This window comes from Thamnophis elegans, chromosome 8 (assembly GCF_009769535.1).
Source record: "Thamnophis elegans isolate rThaEle1 chromosome 8, rThaEle1.pri, whole genome shotgun sequence".
Lineage (NCBI taxonomy): Eukaryota > Metazoa > Chordata > Lepidosauria > Squamata > Colubridae > Thamnophis > Thamnophis elegans.
In genome coordinates, this window is record NC_045548.1 from 14428252 (window position 1) to 14443285 (window position 15034).

A 15034-nucleotide genomic window follows, 5' to 3' on the forward strand; every position below is an offset into this window, starting at 1 on the left:
TCATGAAGTTCACTGCCTTAATTATCTACATACTCAAGTTTGGATTATGGGAATTAAATGGAATGAGCTTGAATTTTTATTGTAGAGCAATAAATAATTTAAAGATGTAGCAGAGACTGGTAGGATGACAAATGTTTTGAATGCAGTACATGACTTACTCAAGAAATAGCAGCCATAGAAAAAGAGAAAGAATTGCACTGCATATTAAAAATACAGGCATTTGCCTTCCATCTTCCATAAAATATATGGAAGATGGAATACAAATAGCAGTATTGTTAATATCCATTTCCAACTCTCAAAACAGGAAAAGTTGAATAGTTTCCAAAAAACAAAAGAAGCTTGAAGAGATAATAATGGTGAATTTAGTTAGCCCCATCATCGGCATTTCTGCCAAGCATGCTCCTTCTAGAAAATTCCTGACTGGTGTTCTGGAGAACTTTCTCCTTCAGTCAGTTTAGGCCAAGAGTGTCAAACTCAAGGCTGCAGGGTGTTTAGATCTGGCCCGCGGGCCACCCTGGAAATAGTGAAGGACCGGCCCATGGTACCTCAGCCAGCAAAAACGGAGTTTGTGCCTCCTGAGCTGTGTTTTTACTAGCAGAGGGTTGCAGGAGGCTGTCTCCATTTTAGGCTTTAGGAAGCCTAAAACAGAGTTCAGGAGCCGGTTTTCTCTGGCAGAGCGCTCAGGCCATCACAGGCGCCCCCAAGGTCAAACACAACCCTGACGTCCAGCTGGCCACACCCACCTTGGCCATATTTGTAGGGCACCCGGTTGTCTTAACTGCTGGATCTCCTTAGCCACAAGATAATGTACACATCATAAGTGTATGGGTAGCTCCAGGATGGTAATTTTAGATACAAATATGCATGGATTATGATAGATGCTAATGATAAAGATTTGTACTTTTGGAAATGGGCAATTTAGATAAAAAGTTAGTCTGGACAAAAGAGCTTTTATGCCAAGATGAAAACTTTGAGGTGACATACGGTATCTGAAAATGCTATGAAAGCTGCAATTGCTATATTTGAACACTTGAGGGTGCCCCTAGATTTTCAAAATATTAACTTGAGACTTTGAGTTAGACAGAAAAAACATGTATTCTCAAGTCTTAAGGGAAAGTATGGAGGTGCAGCAAAAATACCAAGAAGCGTGTTCTGACCTCTGAGATGTGATTGAATCATTACCCGGCAAACATTTAGACAGTCGTGTGGAATATACTTAAAGGCAGAGGAATGAGAAGAGAAACTGATTTTTTTTTCTATATTTGGAACTTTTGAAAGAAAAACATATTCAATATGTACTGAAAACTTTTATGAAAATATCTTAAATGAACATCCATGTGCGTTATAAAATGTGTTTGAAGTAAGTGGTTCTGGGTATTGGAATTATTTTAAAACCACAATTTAATAACATTGTCAAACAAAAATCTGAAGCTTGCGTGAATGTAATTTATATTTCTTACAGTGCCTCTAGTCCAGCCCCACATTGAACTCAAAGTCGTTCATGGAAAACAATGTGCAGATTTTGTATTTTCCATCAGTGAGAGAGAGAGTAAGAGAGTTAGGGTTACAGTTAGGGTTGGAGTACAACCCAGGGTTTGTTTTGGTGTGTGCTGTGTACCCAGGAAAAAACCAGGCTCCCTGAGAGGAAGTGTTATAATTTCACCCAGTTTGCCTTCTGGTAAATGTGCTTCCTGTCCTTGGGGGGCATTTTTAAAAGAATGTCCATAGCATACACTTGAAAATTTTTAAAAAAATACAGAGTCTTGATCTAGGTCTGGTGATAACATTTGTCTGGTGCGAGAAACCAGGAACAGCAGGGGTAGAATTCAGAGCACTAAATGTTTATTCCATGCTACCTATACATAAGAAGCTGATCTATTAATGGTCTAGCCAAATTGGTCCTCCTTGATAAGGGTCAACAGAATTCACAAGGGTGCGGGCAGCACAGGACTTAGGTTTCTTGTGGGAATGTAACGACGCCAAACTGGTGACGTGTTTGATCCCGCTCATGGGCTCTGCTTGGTCATGTCCTACCCATTGATTTCAAATAAATACAGCGTTTAGTGGGGAGAACAGGCTGTATCTTTTTTTTTTCTACCTGACTTCCTTCAAAGATGGTGAGACTCAATTGTCCTGAAGCTTCAGTCAACTCCCATGGTGCCTTAGAAATTGTTGGTTCTGCACTTTCAAGGAGACCAGGTTGGAAAGGGTTTGGTGTACAATGGCTGCCTTTACATTGTAGATTAGATGTTCCCATTACTCCACCATTCTGGGACAAAATACGACTTGGTTTTCTAATTTGATTTAAGAACACTATAGAGAGCTTAAGCTTTTTTTTAAAGGGAAAAGCTCTTCGCAGAATAAAAATTTGTGATACATGTATATTGATATGATAAATGAAAGGACATGGCTTTGACTATAAATATCCATCCATTCATTAAAGAAAAAGCCTCAGGGTTGAGGGATCCTTGCAAAAATAGTTTGGTGCTTTGATGAGAAAGGCAGAATAAATCTCTGCTTGATTCTTTGAACTCCCCTTTCCTCCAGAACGGGAATGTTGTATGATTCATTCAGAGTATGCAACTTTATACAATTTGGTGCCATTCAGACACTTTGCTTAAATGCCCCATAAATCCCAACATAGCCATGAAGACATTATCAATCTGACTAAGCTTTAATTATTATGCATACTTATAGTGGTTGTGGATGGAGAGCTACAAAATGATTTTATGGTGTGATTTTTATACCCAGGTTCTCTCTGATTAGTAACAGAGGCTCTGTAGAAAGAATTTTCTTTTTGGAAAGGTAATTGATCTTTTTAGCTGGGATGTTGCAATCTGCTGTGGTCTATCTATTGGATTCGGTTGGGATAAGAGGACTTCCTGTTGCAAAAGCTGTTTGACAGTCTCCTAGGTACAGCGTATGCAATCCAAGTAGTACTAGATACAAATGAGATATGGATTTCTCAAGCAGGATCATGGATGGATAGGTAGGGAATGTTGGAATGTTTGTTTGGAATGTTTATTCAACTTGTATGCCGCCCTATTCCCGAGGGACTCAGGGCGGCTAACAAACCAAAGGGAAGAGGAATACAAACAGAACACAAGACAAGCAAGTTAAAAACAAAACAACAGTCACAACAGTTTAAGTGGGGCCAGGAACTCATCAGTCCCAGGCCTGCCGGAACAGCCAAGTCTTAGTGGCTTTGCGGAAAGCCGGAAGGGTGGTGAGGGTCCAGATCTCCACGGGGAGATCGTTCCAGAGGGCCGGAGCAGCCACAGAGAAGGCCCTCCCCCGAGGGGTCGACAGTCGACATTGGTATTCGGAGGAGGCCTAATCTGTGGGATCTAATTGGTCGTAGGGAGGTGATTGGCAGGAGGCGGTCTCTCAAGTACCCAGGTCCAATACCTAAAGTTTCTATCAGCCAGCAGTGTATTTTCCTGAATTTGGCCCCTCTCTATGATTTATTTTGCTTTAGTATTCAGCTGTATTTAAGAGCTGTCCCCAACACTTGCCCTGATTGGTATAAACTAAATAATAAGACTGGGTTGTGTTGAGAAAAATCTGGGAGCTATTTGGGGGACTCTTCTGCAATAGGATAATAGTAATTCATTCAATTATGTATCATATTTTATTCTAAAAACTGTTTTGCTGTTGCTTTATATGTGGGACTTGGAGCAGAGTCAAGTTTAATCAAGCGGAATTGCTGCTTTTTCTCTGTAGGTTGTTCAGTACAATTAGGTCATAATTGACCAGAAAACAAACAGCACCCTCTTAGGAAACGAAGCATTCATTTAGCATCATGCAAATGGATTTTTGCTTGCCCGATGGGATTTATCTTTCCTGCCTCACATCCCCAGACCTGTTCTGAAGGAACTCCCAACCTTCCAGAGCAGATTTTGAATGCAAGTGGAACAAGGTGAAAATTATTAGACCTATTATTTATATCTCTGGCTATCATCCAAGCATCACACCTGGTATTTAGTGTGAGAACAACATTAAATAACTCAAATTCATAAGGGAAAGAGCTGGATGGTGGCAATTGTTTAAACTAAATGTTGTAAATCAGGGGTCTCCAACCCTTGGGCCACAGATCAGTACCAGTCCATGGCCTGTTAGGAACCAGGGCCACACAGATAGAGGTGAAAGGGGGGGGGGTGAGAAAAACTGCATGTGCAAAGGATCTGTGTTGTGTGTTCCTTCACCTCCTGCCTGGTCCATGGAAAAATTGTTTTCCACAAAATTGGTCACTGGTGCTGAAAAGGTTGAGAACTGCTGAGGTAAATTAATGCAAAATGAGTTAGACAATGTTATATATTGGTAAATATGTGTGAAATGTGCTGAAATGGATCTTGCTATCATCTTAAGGTACCACTATAAATATAATAAAAGGGACGCAGTGGCTCAGTGGTAAGACGCTGAGCTTGTCAATCAGAAAGGTTGGCAGTACAGCGGTTCGAATCCCTAGGCCGTCTAACGGAGTGAGTTCCCGTTACTTGTCCCAGCTTCTGCCAACCTAGCAGTCCAAAAACATGTACAAATGCAAGTAGAAAAATAGGGACTACCTTTGGTGGGAAGGTAACAGCGTTCCGTTCACCTTTGGCATTTAGTCATGCCAGCCACATGACCACAGAGACGTCTTTGGACAGCGCTAGCTCTTCAGCTTTGAAACGGAAATGAGCTCCGCCCCCTAGAGTCGAGAGCAACTAGCGAGGTTGTGCGAGGGAAACCTTTACCCTTATAGATATAATCTAAGGGCCAAAATAGAAATGGGGATTAAACATTCTGGATTTTTTACATTTGTTTGTTGCTAGCAAAGTGTACAGGTAGTCCTCGAGGTACGACCATAATTGATCCCAAAATTTATGCTGCAAAGTGAAACATTTGTTAAGACAGTTTTGCCCCATTTTCCGACTTTTCTTGCCACAGTTGTTAATCATTGCTTTTGTCAAGTTAATCATACAGTTGTTAAGTGAATCTGGATTCCATATTGACTTTGCTTTTCAGAAGATAGCAGAAGCTGATCACATAACCCCAGGACACCACCATAAATATGAACCAGTTGCCAAGCATCTGAACTTTGATTATGTAATCATGGGGATTCTACAACGGTTGTGAAAAATGGTCATAAGTCACTTTTTTCAGTGCCATTATAACCTTGAATGGTCACTAAATGAATTGTTGTAAATTGAGGACTACTTATAATTTCAGTGTCTGGCCCAAAGTCACCTAACTGATTTTCATTCTTAGGGGAGCCATACAATCAATACAGGTAACCTTGACTTACAGTCACAGTTGACCCCAAAATTTATTTACTAAGGAAGGCAGTTTTAAGTGAGTTGTGCTTCATTTTATGGCCTTGTTGCCATAGTTGTTAAACGAATTGCAGTCAATCATGTGGTTGTTAAGCAAATCTGGCTTGCTTGTCAAAAGTCTGATGGGAAGTCTACAAATCTGATCACATGACCTCAGCACAGGGCAACTGTCATAGATACATGCCAGTTGCCAAGCATCTGAGTTTTGATCATGTGACCGTGGGGATGCTGCAACGGTTGTGTAAAAAACAATCATGAGTCACTTTTTTCAGTGCTTGTCGTAACTTCGAGCAGTCACTACACAAATGATTGTAAAGCGGGTGGGGGGGGGATTCTACCGGTTCGGACTGGTTCGGGTGAACCGATAGCTCCGACAATCAGTTGGGAGCAAACCAGTTTGCTCTGACAATCAGGTGGGCCCGCCCGCCCATGAACTTTACTGACCTATGTCTTCTCAGCTGATTTGCGCAGCCGAGTAGATTGCCGCGCCTCAGCTGTGTTACACCCCAGCAGTAACGTGGAAGGTAAGTTTTCTTAAAACTGCTTATGCGCGTGCAATCACCAAAGCGGTTATTAAACCGGCAGGATCCCACCACTGGTTGTAAGTCAAAGACAATAATCTGTAGTCTGCTTTCTAGGCTATCATCTACAACAAACTACCTCTCCAGTTGTGGGAAAAAAATGTTTTTTTAAATAGAAGACTAAAGTTTTCTTCCAAGTGGTCAAAGTTTTCTATTCATTCACAGACGTTCATAAAAGTTTTCCTTTGATTCCCTTTGGTTGCCTTGTGTTTAGGCATGCATTATAGATTTCTATGGTTTGGGCCATATGTTCTCTTCCCAGCAGAGCCACAAAAGCTTTTGCACGTACAATGAATGAAAAGCCTCAGTGGCTCCCTTTCGCTTTTCTTTGCTCTTCAGGTATTTGAAATACCCTGTAGAAAAAGCCTGGAAATAAGTTGCATAGGGAGTAGTTCTCAGCACGATGATACTAATGATGATGATGATGATGATAATTATAGCCAACCATTCCCATAGATTTGGATGGCTTCCAAATATAAAACAGTAAATAAATACAACTTCACAGGCAGCCTGGACCAAAACAAACTGCAGTATAACAAAGGAAGCCAGAGGAGAGGCTAACAACGAAGGTTTTCTGTTTTGCTTTGCATGTAGTTGTCCTTGAAGAAATTACTCCTTGTGTATGATTTTGAAGACGGTTGCAATTACGTTACTTCATGCAGTGCATGGAACAGAAACTATTTTTTTATTCCAGCATCCAATTCCAGTTTTGTTTACAAGAGAGAAAAACATAAAGTTTTCTTCTCCCGGATTTCTCCTCCCCACCAACCCCCAGAAACAGATGCTGCATGTTTAAGAAACACAAAAAATTGGTACAAAATTCACAAGAAAAAGCAGCCAGGATTTTTTTCCTCATTAATCAAAAGACTTCTCTCCCTCCCTCCCTCCCTCCCTCCTTCCCTTCCTCCCTCTCCCTCTTTTTAAAAAAATTGCTGTGTTTGCATTTGCAGTTGTTTTAATTTGCTTTTCAAAATGTTGAACCCCAGTTATTCCTGAAAGGTTTATCTCAATAGATTCTGGTGGTATCTGAATGGTTATTGAACTCAAAAACTGAAACTTGTGTTTATAAAAATAAATAGTAATAACAATAGCACTAGCAGTCTTATATACTGTTTCACAGTGCTTTACAGCCCTCTCTAAGTTTTTTACAGAGTCGGCATATTGCCACCAACAATCCGGGACCTCGTTTTACCAACCATTGAAGGATAGATAGAAGGCTGATTCAACCTTGAGCAAGTCAGGATCGAACTCCTGGCAATGGGCAGAGTTAGCCTGCAACACGGCATTCTGCCTTCAAACCACTGCACCTCCATGGCTCTTAATGCAGTGATATTATTCTACTTTCTTACCCCCTTCTTTTTCATCAGTAATTATTAATTGGGGAGGAGGGAAGATGGGTAATGTTTTAAGATATTTCCAGCTTTTAACTTGAGTCTTTGTAAATTAGGTACCTGGCAGGGAAGATAGGATGGTCATGATTTCAAGTTTTTAAAAAGCCCCAAAGAACAGGGCACTTGTTCAGGATCTAGGAAGTGAGTTTTATCAGCATTATATTTATCATTACATCTAACAACAGATGTATTTGTGCAGCTTTTACGCAGAATGCAATAGTCTCTAATGCCAAAGTACTTCCAGATGTATCTTTCTTTTTTCTGATCTCCAAAGACTGCTTCATTGCAGAGAATTTAGACCTGTAGCAGCTTGTATTTTTCAAAATATTACAAGAGTTCCATGAAATATTTAAGCCCTGATCTATTTAGAAGCAAGAACACAATGTGCGAATGACTACTGAAAATCATGAAAACCCGCAGTAATGCTTACTTGCACATTTACATGTGTGTGGTTATGTTCAATGATTGTAAATCCTTCTATATTCTTGTTTGTGTCTGAGCATTAGAGTCATTGGTTATTGGGTCCTACTGTCAGGTTCAAAAAAACTTAGAAACAAAACTGACAATTAAAAAGACCATGGTCTGTTTTCTAAGAAAGTGCAATTGTAAGTTTTTGTGTGTGTGGAAGGTAGAAAATTTTAGTATTTAAAATAAATACATGTCAAACAAAAATTGCTGAAGCAGCAGTAAAATGAAGGAAACTAATTTTCTCATTAAGCATACCCTTTTTTTTTTTTACTGTTTTCTGTTGTTTGCTATCAAATCAATAAAGCCTATGTGTGCAAAATCTTCTGGATTATTTTTGTTCACTCATTAGAAGAAAATGGTTGCAAATGTATAAACCTGAATTAATTTTAGTGCCTTCTAATATGATACAGTAATTTTTCAGAATTAGTGTATTTGATTTTAAAGCATTTGGCTTTGGTTAAATGTTTAACATCGCACCGGGTGTGGGTGTTGCACTGTTGGCATTAATTTGTGTTATCAGCTAGGCTTATTTCCTACCTCCCATTATTTTAAAGACAGTTTTCCTAGATACCCAGTTATTTTTCCATTGGCAACGGATGGTACATGACCCCAGCACTGTCATCGGATTAAAAATTATTTGATTGCATCGACTTTTTTCTTTTTCTTAATTCTCCAGCTTTTATAGCAACAGGACAAGCAGTCCTGCTGTGAAGAGTGCTGAACTTGTTGACATCAATATGCTTGCACAATCAGAACATAATTCACAGAATAAGCTACAGGAGCTAGGGTTGGCTTTTTAAAAATTATCTGATAAAATGGGAAGGAGATGCATGGAGATGTCTTCCCCCCCCCCCAAGTTAAACTCTGAACGTTTATTTTTCTGTTTTCTTATTGAACCACACTGTAAGGTTAAGATAATTATCTTTGATCACCTGGGTTAGGGCTGGGAGAGCCAGATTTAAACTCACACTCAATCATGAAGTTTTCTAACTGAGATTGGATCGATCATTATCCTCAAATGGTTATTATGAGGATTAAATAAAGCCGAGAATTACGTAGACTACTGTGGCTCTTAGATGAGGCAAACTGATGCCTGCAGATGCCAACTAAACATCATACTCCATTTATCTTAAGTTTATAAAATCTTCTTTTGCTTTTTTTTTAAAGGAACTCTGGGATCTTATAAAACAGCAGTGTCTTGAAATGTATTTATTTTTACTTCTTATTTTCAGTTAACTTCAGAGGCCTATTTTCTGAGGACATCTGTATGAAACCCAGAGGAATTTATAGAAATGACAACATTGATTGATTTGGTGTCATCAAGCTCCCTCTTGACTCTTGGCAATCATAGCTAGATTATGTCCAGGATTTTCTGTCTTCTACATCTGATCATCCTCTTTTTCTTTTTACCTTTCCCAGCATGGTAATTTCTTCAGAGAAGTAGTTCTTCGCACAGTATGAAAACATTAAGAGGGCAGAAATCTGCTTATAGCAGGTTAATTTGAAAGTTAAAAGTTTTTTAAAAAAAATTAAGTGAAGGTGGGCAGGGAATCTCTTGGAAGTCAAGAATTGTTTGTGGCCATCATGTTTGGGAATATCACACTGCTTTGATATCCCCAAACAAGATGATAATGAATTTTGAAAATTACAGAAGGGTGTGCAGAGGGGACATATAGTGGACTGTTGTGGCCCAGCAGGAGCCATTGGAGCTGCCACCAGACTCCGACAGCGAGGGGCCCTATGAGTTGGCTCTGGAGGATGTGGAGGACCCTGGACAGGGTTCCGACTCCAAGCGGCGCAGAGAGACTGGTTGGCCACCAGGTGGCGCCTGAGCCTTGGACCAGTGGGGAGGAGACAAGGGAGAGTGATCCAGAAGCCAGCAGTGAGTTTTTCCTAGATGCACGCCATCAAAGAGCTACTCGGCGTCAGGAACAATTACGCAATTACAGGAGGTAATTGGCTCAGCTGGTGGTCATTAGGCTCCTCTCCAGACTATAAAAAAGACTGCTTGTGACACGCCCCTCTTGCAGAAGTCAACGCATTGACTAAAGAGAACGTAACTAACTTGGCAGGCTGGATTGCTGCCAAGGTTTGTCTGACTTGCTGCCAAGGTCCTTATTTGTTTGCTTAGCTTTCAGCCACCGAGATTTTGGCTTCTTGCTATTAAAAGTACATTCTAGTTAAGCTTGTCTCGGCTTTTGTTACTGGACGGAGGAGGGGGTCAGAACAGTGGACTGAGTTGGCACTTTGCTATTTCTGTAGGATTTTTCTTTTCTTTTTTGTTTTGTAAATTATTTGAAGATGATTGGAAAAAATGTGTTTCCTGCAAATTAAATAAGGCTTAGAAGTTTAATATTTGAAAAATCGATATGTTTAGTGCCATTCAACTCCTTGCGTTAAGATTGGCTAGGGAGCCCCTGCTATTTCCTGCAAGTTGGTATAGCTCAAGGGTCTCCAAACGTGGCAATTTTAAGACTTGTGAACTTTCCCTGGCTAAGGAATTCTGGGAGTTGAAGTCCACAATTCTTAAAATTGCCAAGTTTGGAGACCTCTGGTTTAACTCACAGAGTGGTTGTTGGAACTTCTCAATAGTACCACACTTATTATGGAATTGATTCTCAAGAAACGCCCCATCTTCCCCATTCCCAGCTGCCCCCCATCTTTTTTTAGACAGCAGTGGAAAACATTCCAGTTAACCCCAACATTAATAGGATAACAAATACTCCACAATTAGACCTTCAGATTTATATTGTTTTTTAATGAAATCTTTTTGCGATTGTTTTTAAAGATAGTTGATTTTATTGTTATTTCTAGCTATAATTTTATTCCTTAGCTATAATTTTATTCCTTAGCTATAATTTTATTCCTTTATTCCTTTGCTAATAGAAACATGTTCCTTCATGAGGATGAGCTATATAGAAATAAGATGTTAATCATGTAAATCTGTCAAAAAAAATTGAATAGGTCTTTGCTGTTGCGCTACTACATTTAATTATCTTTTGATTCCTTCTCCAATTTGATAATGAATTCCCTCCACACACAGGACTGAACACTACCATTTGGACAGATAACTAAAGGCTGATGAAATTACCTTTTCTGCTGTAGAAATGGGAACACATACATAATCAGTTTTCTTTACTCAACCAATTGATCATTCCACGGATGTACCTAGCTTAACATTAAATTCTTCTTTTTATATAAGACCTAAAAAAGATGAAAACCAGAGCAGCTGTATTAGACTTAGATCATTAGTGGCAGTAGATAAATAGTGCAGATCGTTCACGGTTAAGCTCTTAGGTAACTTTATGTCTTTTCCTAATTTCTACCTTAAAATCTCATATCATTATTTGATGCAAGAAGCTAACTTATGAAAAGGGTTAAAGTTTTGTTTAACATGAGATGTCGTGCCGGGTTTTAGGTTTCCAAGGGGAAAATGGTCACTGAAAATCTCTTACCTGACAAAAACAATTTCAATTTACTGATAGGAAGGATAGCATAGTTTCCAACTTCATTTTTTTGTTCAGATGTTTATTCCTTCAGATTTCATTTTCAAATGGCAGTCCCGCTTGCCATAATGGAATGGTGGGAGACAGTATTTTTTTTCCAGAAAGAAATTACATTTGATAATCCTTCAGATGGATATTGTCCATTCCCAATTGAGTGATCATATGTTTCTAAAAGACAACAAACAGGATGGGAGTCTGTTTTATGGCTTTCTTCAACCTGTAATGTTCTAAACAAAAAAACAAAGACACCTGCAGTTATCTTATTTACATGTGAATAATGTATTAATTCTGAGCCATGAGAATTTAAACATTGCTCAAGAATTTTATGGGGGGAGGGGGATAATCTCGAAAAACGAGATCCCGTATTTGGGTTAGATGTCCTTGACTTTTCTACTAATCTTTTAAAGCTCTAAATCTTCAGTGGGTAGACAGGATGAAACTTCAGTTTTATCACAGGAGTCCTAATCTAACCTTATCTAGCTTCAGTTAATCACATTTTATGGCTTAGATGTAGATGGAAAAGTTGGATCCTGATAAAGTAATTGACCTTTACTTTCGCATTGCCATTTAAAAATCTCAGAAGAAGTCTTCCCTAATCCTATCTTGAAATATCAACTTTGTTATGATGTGTGTGAGAGAAGGAGGGAGAGGGAGTGTGTGTGTGTGTGTGTATGTGTGAGAGAGGTTGCGAGACTTATTTTCTGGTACATTTAAGATTGGCAGATGGATTTTCTAGATAGAATGTAGATGATAGATAGATAGATAGATAGATAGATAGATAGATAGATAGATAGATAGATAGATAGATAGATAGATGATAGATAGATAGATGATAGATATAATTTGTGCAGTTACCTGAAGAAACTGATTGTTATTCCCAGTTGAATGAACTAGATTACTAATTGGAGAAGATTGTTCCCTTAGTCTGAACTTCATACCATGGAGATAATACATATGTAAATTAAGTTTCCCTTTATTTTCTAAAGGAGTCCTATTTGAATAAGCAAATCCTTTTAATGAAAGCATCCCTCAGAGCATCAGAATTATATATTTAATTCTCCTGCCATTTATCTCTGAAGACTGGATTCATCATCTCTTCTCTATGAATAAACGTTAATCATTGATTAAATGTACTGTTTGGGGGATAGGATTTCAATGTCTCTTGTTCTCTTTAAAAATATGTAAGGCTTGGTCTTTCTCTTCATTAGAATAATTTACTTTTTGGGAAGCCCAAGTACAGAGCTATCTGGTGTGAGTTGAGCACTGCTCTCATACATTATTGACAGAATTAAGCTTGATCCTCCCCCAGATCTATCAGGTTGGGTTTTATCTTGCAAACCCACTGGGGTCTGGCTTATTGCTCTCAGCTAACAGTTGTGGACCAGTCTATTATGGGGTGAGGCTTTCATTATAACTGAAATATAATTATTCTCGGCTAGGCAGTGCTTATAGAGAAGGGATAATAAATGACTTCTATTTTTAATGTTCTCAGAGAATTGTTTTGTCCCAGCTATTTTGAATTGGCAATAAAAGAAAGCTTTCCCTATCTGTTGGCGAATAAGATGGCTTGCAATGGTGAAGAGTGCTTTTTGCTGCAGCAGATGCAAGCAAGAGAATGTCAAGATTGCTATATAAAAAAAAAGAAAGAAAAGTCTCACACAATTTTGCTGTCTTCTAAATAAGGCTGATCCCGCCTCAGATTCTTTCCTTTTTCTCTATTTGTTCTGATTAAGACAAAGGCAGGAGGCAGGGGAGTTTCCCTGACCTTGCTTTTTCCCTTTCAGTCACTTCACTTCATTTGCACCATCAGAAGATGGTGAATCGCTGTCTACCAAGAGCCAAGGTGGCGCAGTGGTTAAATGCAGCACTGCAGGCTACTGCTAGATCAGCAGGTCAGCGGTTCAAATCTCACCGGCTTAGGGTTGACTCAGCCTTCCATCCTTCCGAGGTGGGTAAAATGAGGACCCAGATTGTTGGGGGCAATATGCTGACTCTCTGTAAACCGCTTAGAGAGGCCTGAAAGGCCTATGAAGCAGTATATAAGTCTACTGCTATTGCTATTGCTATATTGCTATTACCTTGGGTCTCAAAGAAGCTAGGTTAGATAGGTTGCCTTCATCCCAAATACGTAAAGGTTAACTTTGACTGCATAGATACGTCCATGTTTTTCCTTGGCCACAATATGGAAGCAATTTATCTTTACTTTCTCTGTGATTTTTTTAAAAACAAACCTGGATTTTGCTTGGGATCTCCCATTCAACTTCCACCTCATTTTAGTTTTTCTAGGAATAGGGAATGACTATTAGATGTAGCCACTTGCAATCTCTCTCTCTTTCACTCACTCACTCACTCACTCACTCACTCACCATTCCAAGGCCCTAGAAAGCAATGTTTTCAACATGTTTTTGCTTTTCCTTTACCCTAGAGAATCAAACCTTCAATGCCTATGGCTATAGTTCCCATCATTCTCAGGTTCAAAAGTTTTATTTCTTTTAAAACAAACATTTCATCATTCCTCAATCAGTAAGACATCGAAGTACAATTTTTTGTGTGTCAAAATAGTTCTAGTTTACCACCAAATTCTTGTCTAGCCTAATGTATACCCCTCCCTCCCTCCCCCCTCTCCCCCAACCCCCTCCTCCTTCCCCCCTGACTTCCCAGAACCATCATTCTCGACTGATCATTTAATGGCTGAAGAAAAGGGTGAGGCCTCCCATCCCTGAGACTAAAGATCTCCCATTTAATTGATAGATATTGATTTGTTCCTTGCCCCAAGTTCTAGTCCCAGAAATGTGATGAATGTTCTCAGCACAGGGAGAATGTACTTTTCTTTCTTGCCTAGACAGTATAATCAATAAAGAAGGTAAGAAGTTCTTCATTTGAATCAACTCTGAGATTCTCAGAATCTTGTGAAAATCTTTTGAAAGAAGTGTTGTGTTTTGTTGCACGACCATAGCTGTTAGATCCTTGTGTGTATTTAATGTGTCTTCTGATTCTGTTTTCTTGTCCTTCGTCATTCTCTGAATGGATAGCTCTAGATTGTTACAGAACGTGGCTTTTGTGATATATCAGTTGTTGGTAGGACAACTGTTGTCTATTTCCCTCCCTCCACAACGTCAGACTTGGCCACAAATGATATTCCTGATCATGGTTCATGTAATCGCTTGCTCTACAATATTTCACGAAAGCAGTTTTAAATTTGGGTTGCATTGTGCATTTATTTTTCCATGTCACCTTCTCTCCCTAGTGTTATAAAATTATGATTTATCAGTGATCTAACTGTATAAATTACGGTCTCAGTTAATTTGCCAGCTTGCATTTTTTAATGACGGTTTCCTTAAATTTTCCAAATAATCCTGTATTCCTCCCTCCCTCCCCCCCTCTCTTTTGGAAGCGCAAGTGGCAAAGCAGTCCATTTTGTTTTTTATTTATTTATGAACATTGTTTTTCAGATTTTGACTTGAACTCTTTCTGGCACTGGAACAAGTTTGCAGATTATGTGCAGTGCGTTCTGGCTTTCACTGGGGTAACAGGATGTGTCACTTACCTTTCCCTTGACTCCAGTATCTTTGTTGAAACCTTGGGTTTCCTTGCTGTTTTCATTGAAGCCATGGTGGGTATCCCGCAGCTCTACCGTAATTATCAGAATAGGTCAACTGAAGGAATGAGGTAAGATTGTATGCATGTACCATAATTTCTGCCTTTCTTGACATGTGGTTGTTTTCTTTGCCTAAGGGCCAGTGCCAGAATTTCTTCGACAAAACAATAACACA

The 15034-nt window shown here is 39.2% G+C and overlaps 1 protein-coding gene across 2 annotated transcripts in view; it reads left to right on the plus strand.

Moving 5' to 3' along the window:
- Window positions 1–15034, plus strand: part of SLC66A2 (solute carrier family 66 member 2) — a 67352-nt gene that overhangs the window by 26817 nt on the left and 25501 nt on the right. For both annotated transcript variants that reach the window (XM_032223111.1, XM_032223112.1), the window contains one exon: window positions 14714–14930. In XM_032223111.1, coding sequence (XP_032079002.1) covers window positions 14714–14930 — 217 coding nt within the window. The remainder of the gene's footprint in view (window positions 1–14713; window positions 14931–15034) is intronic.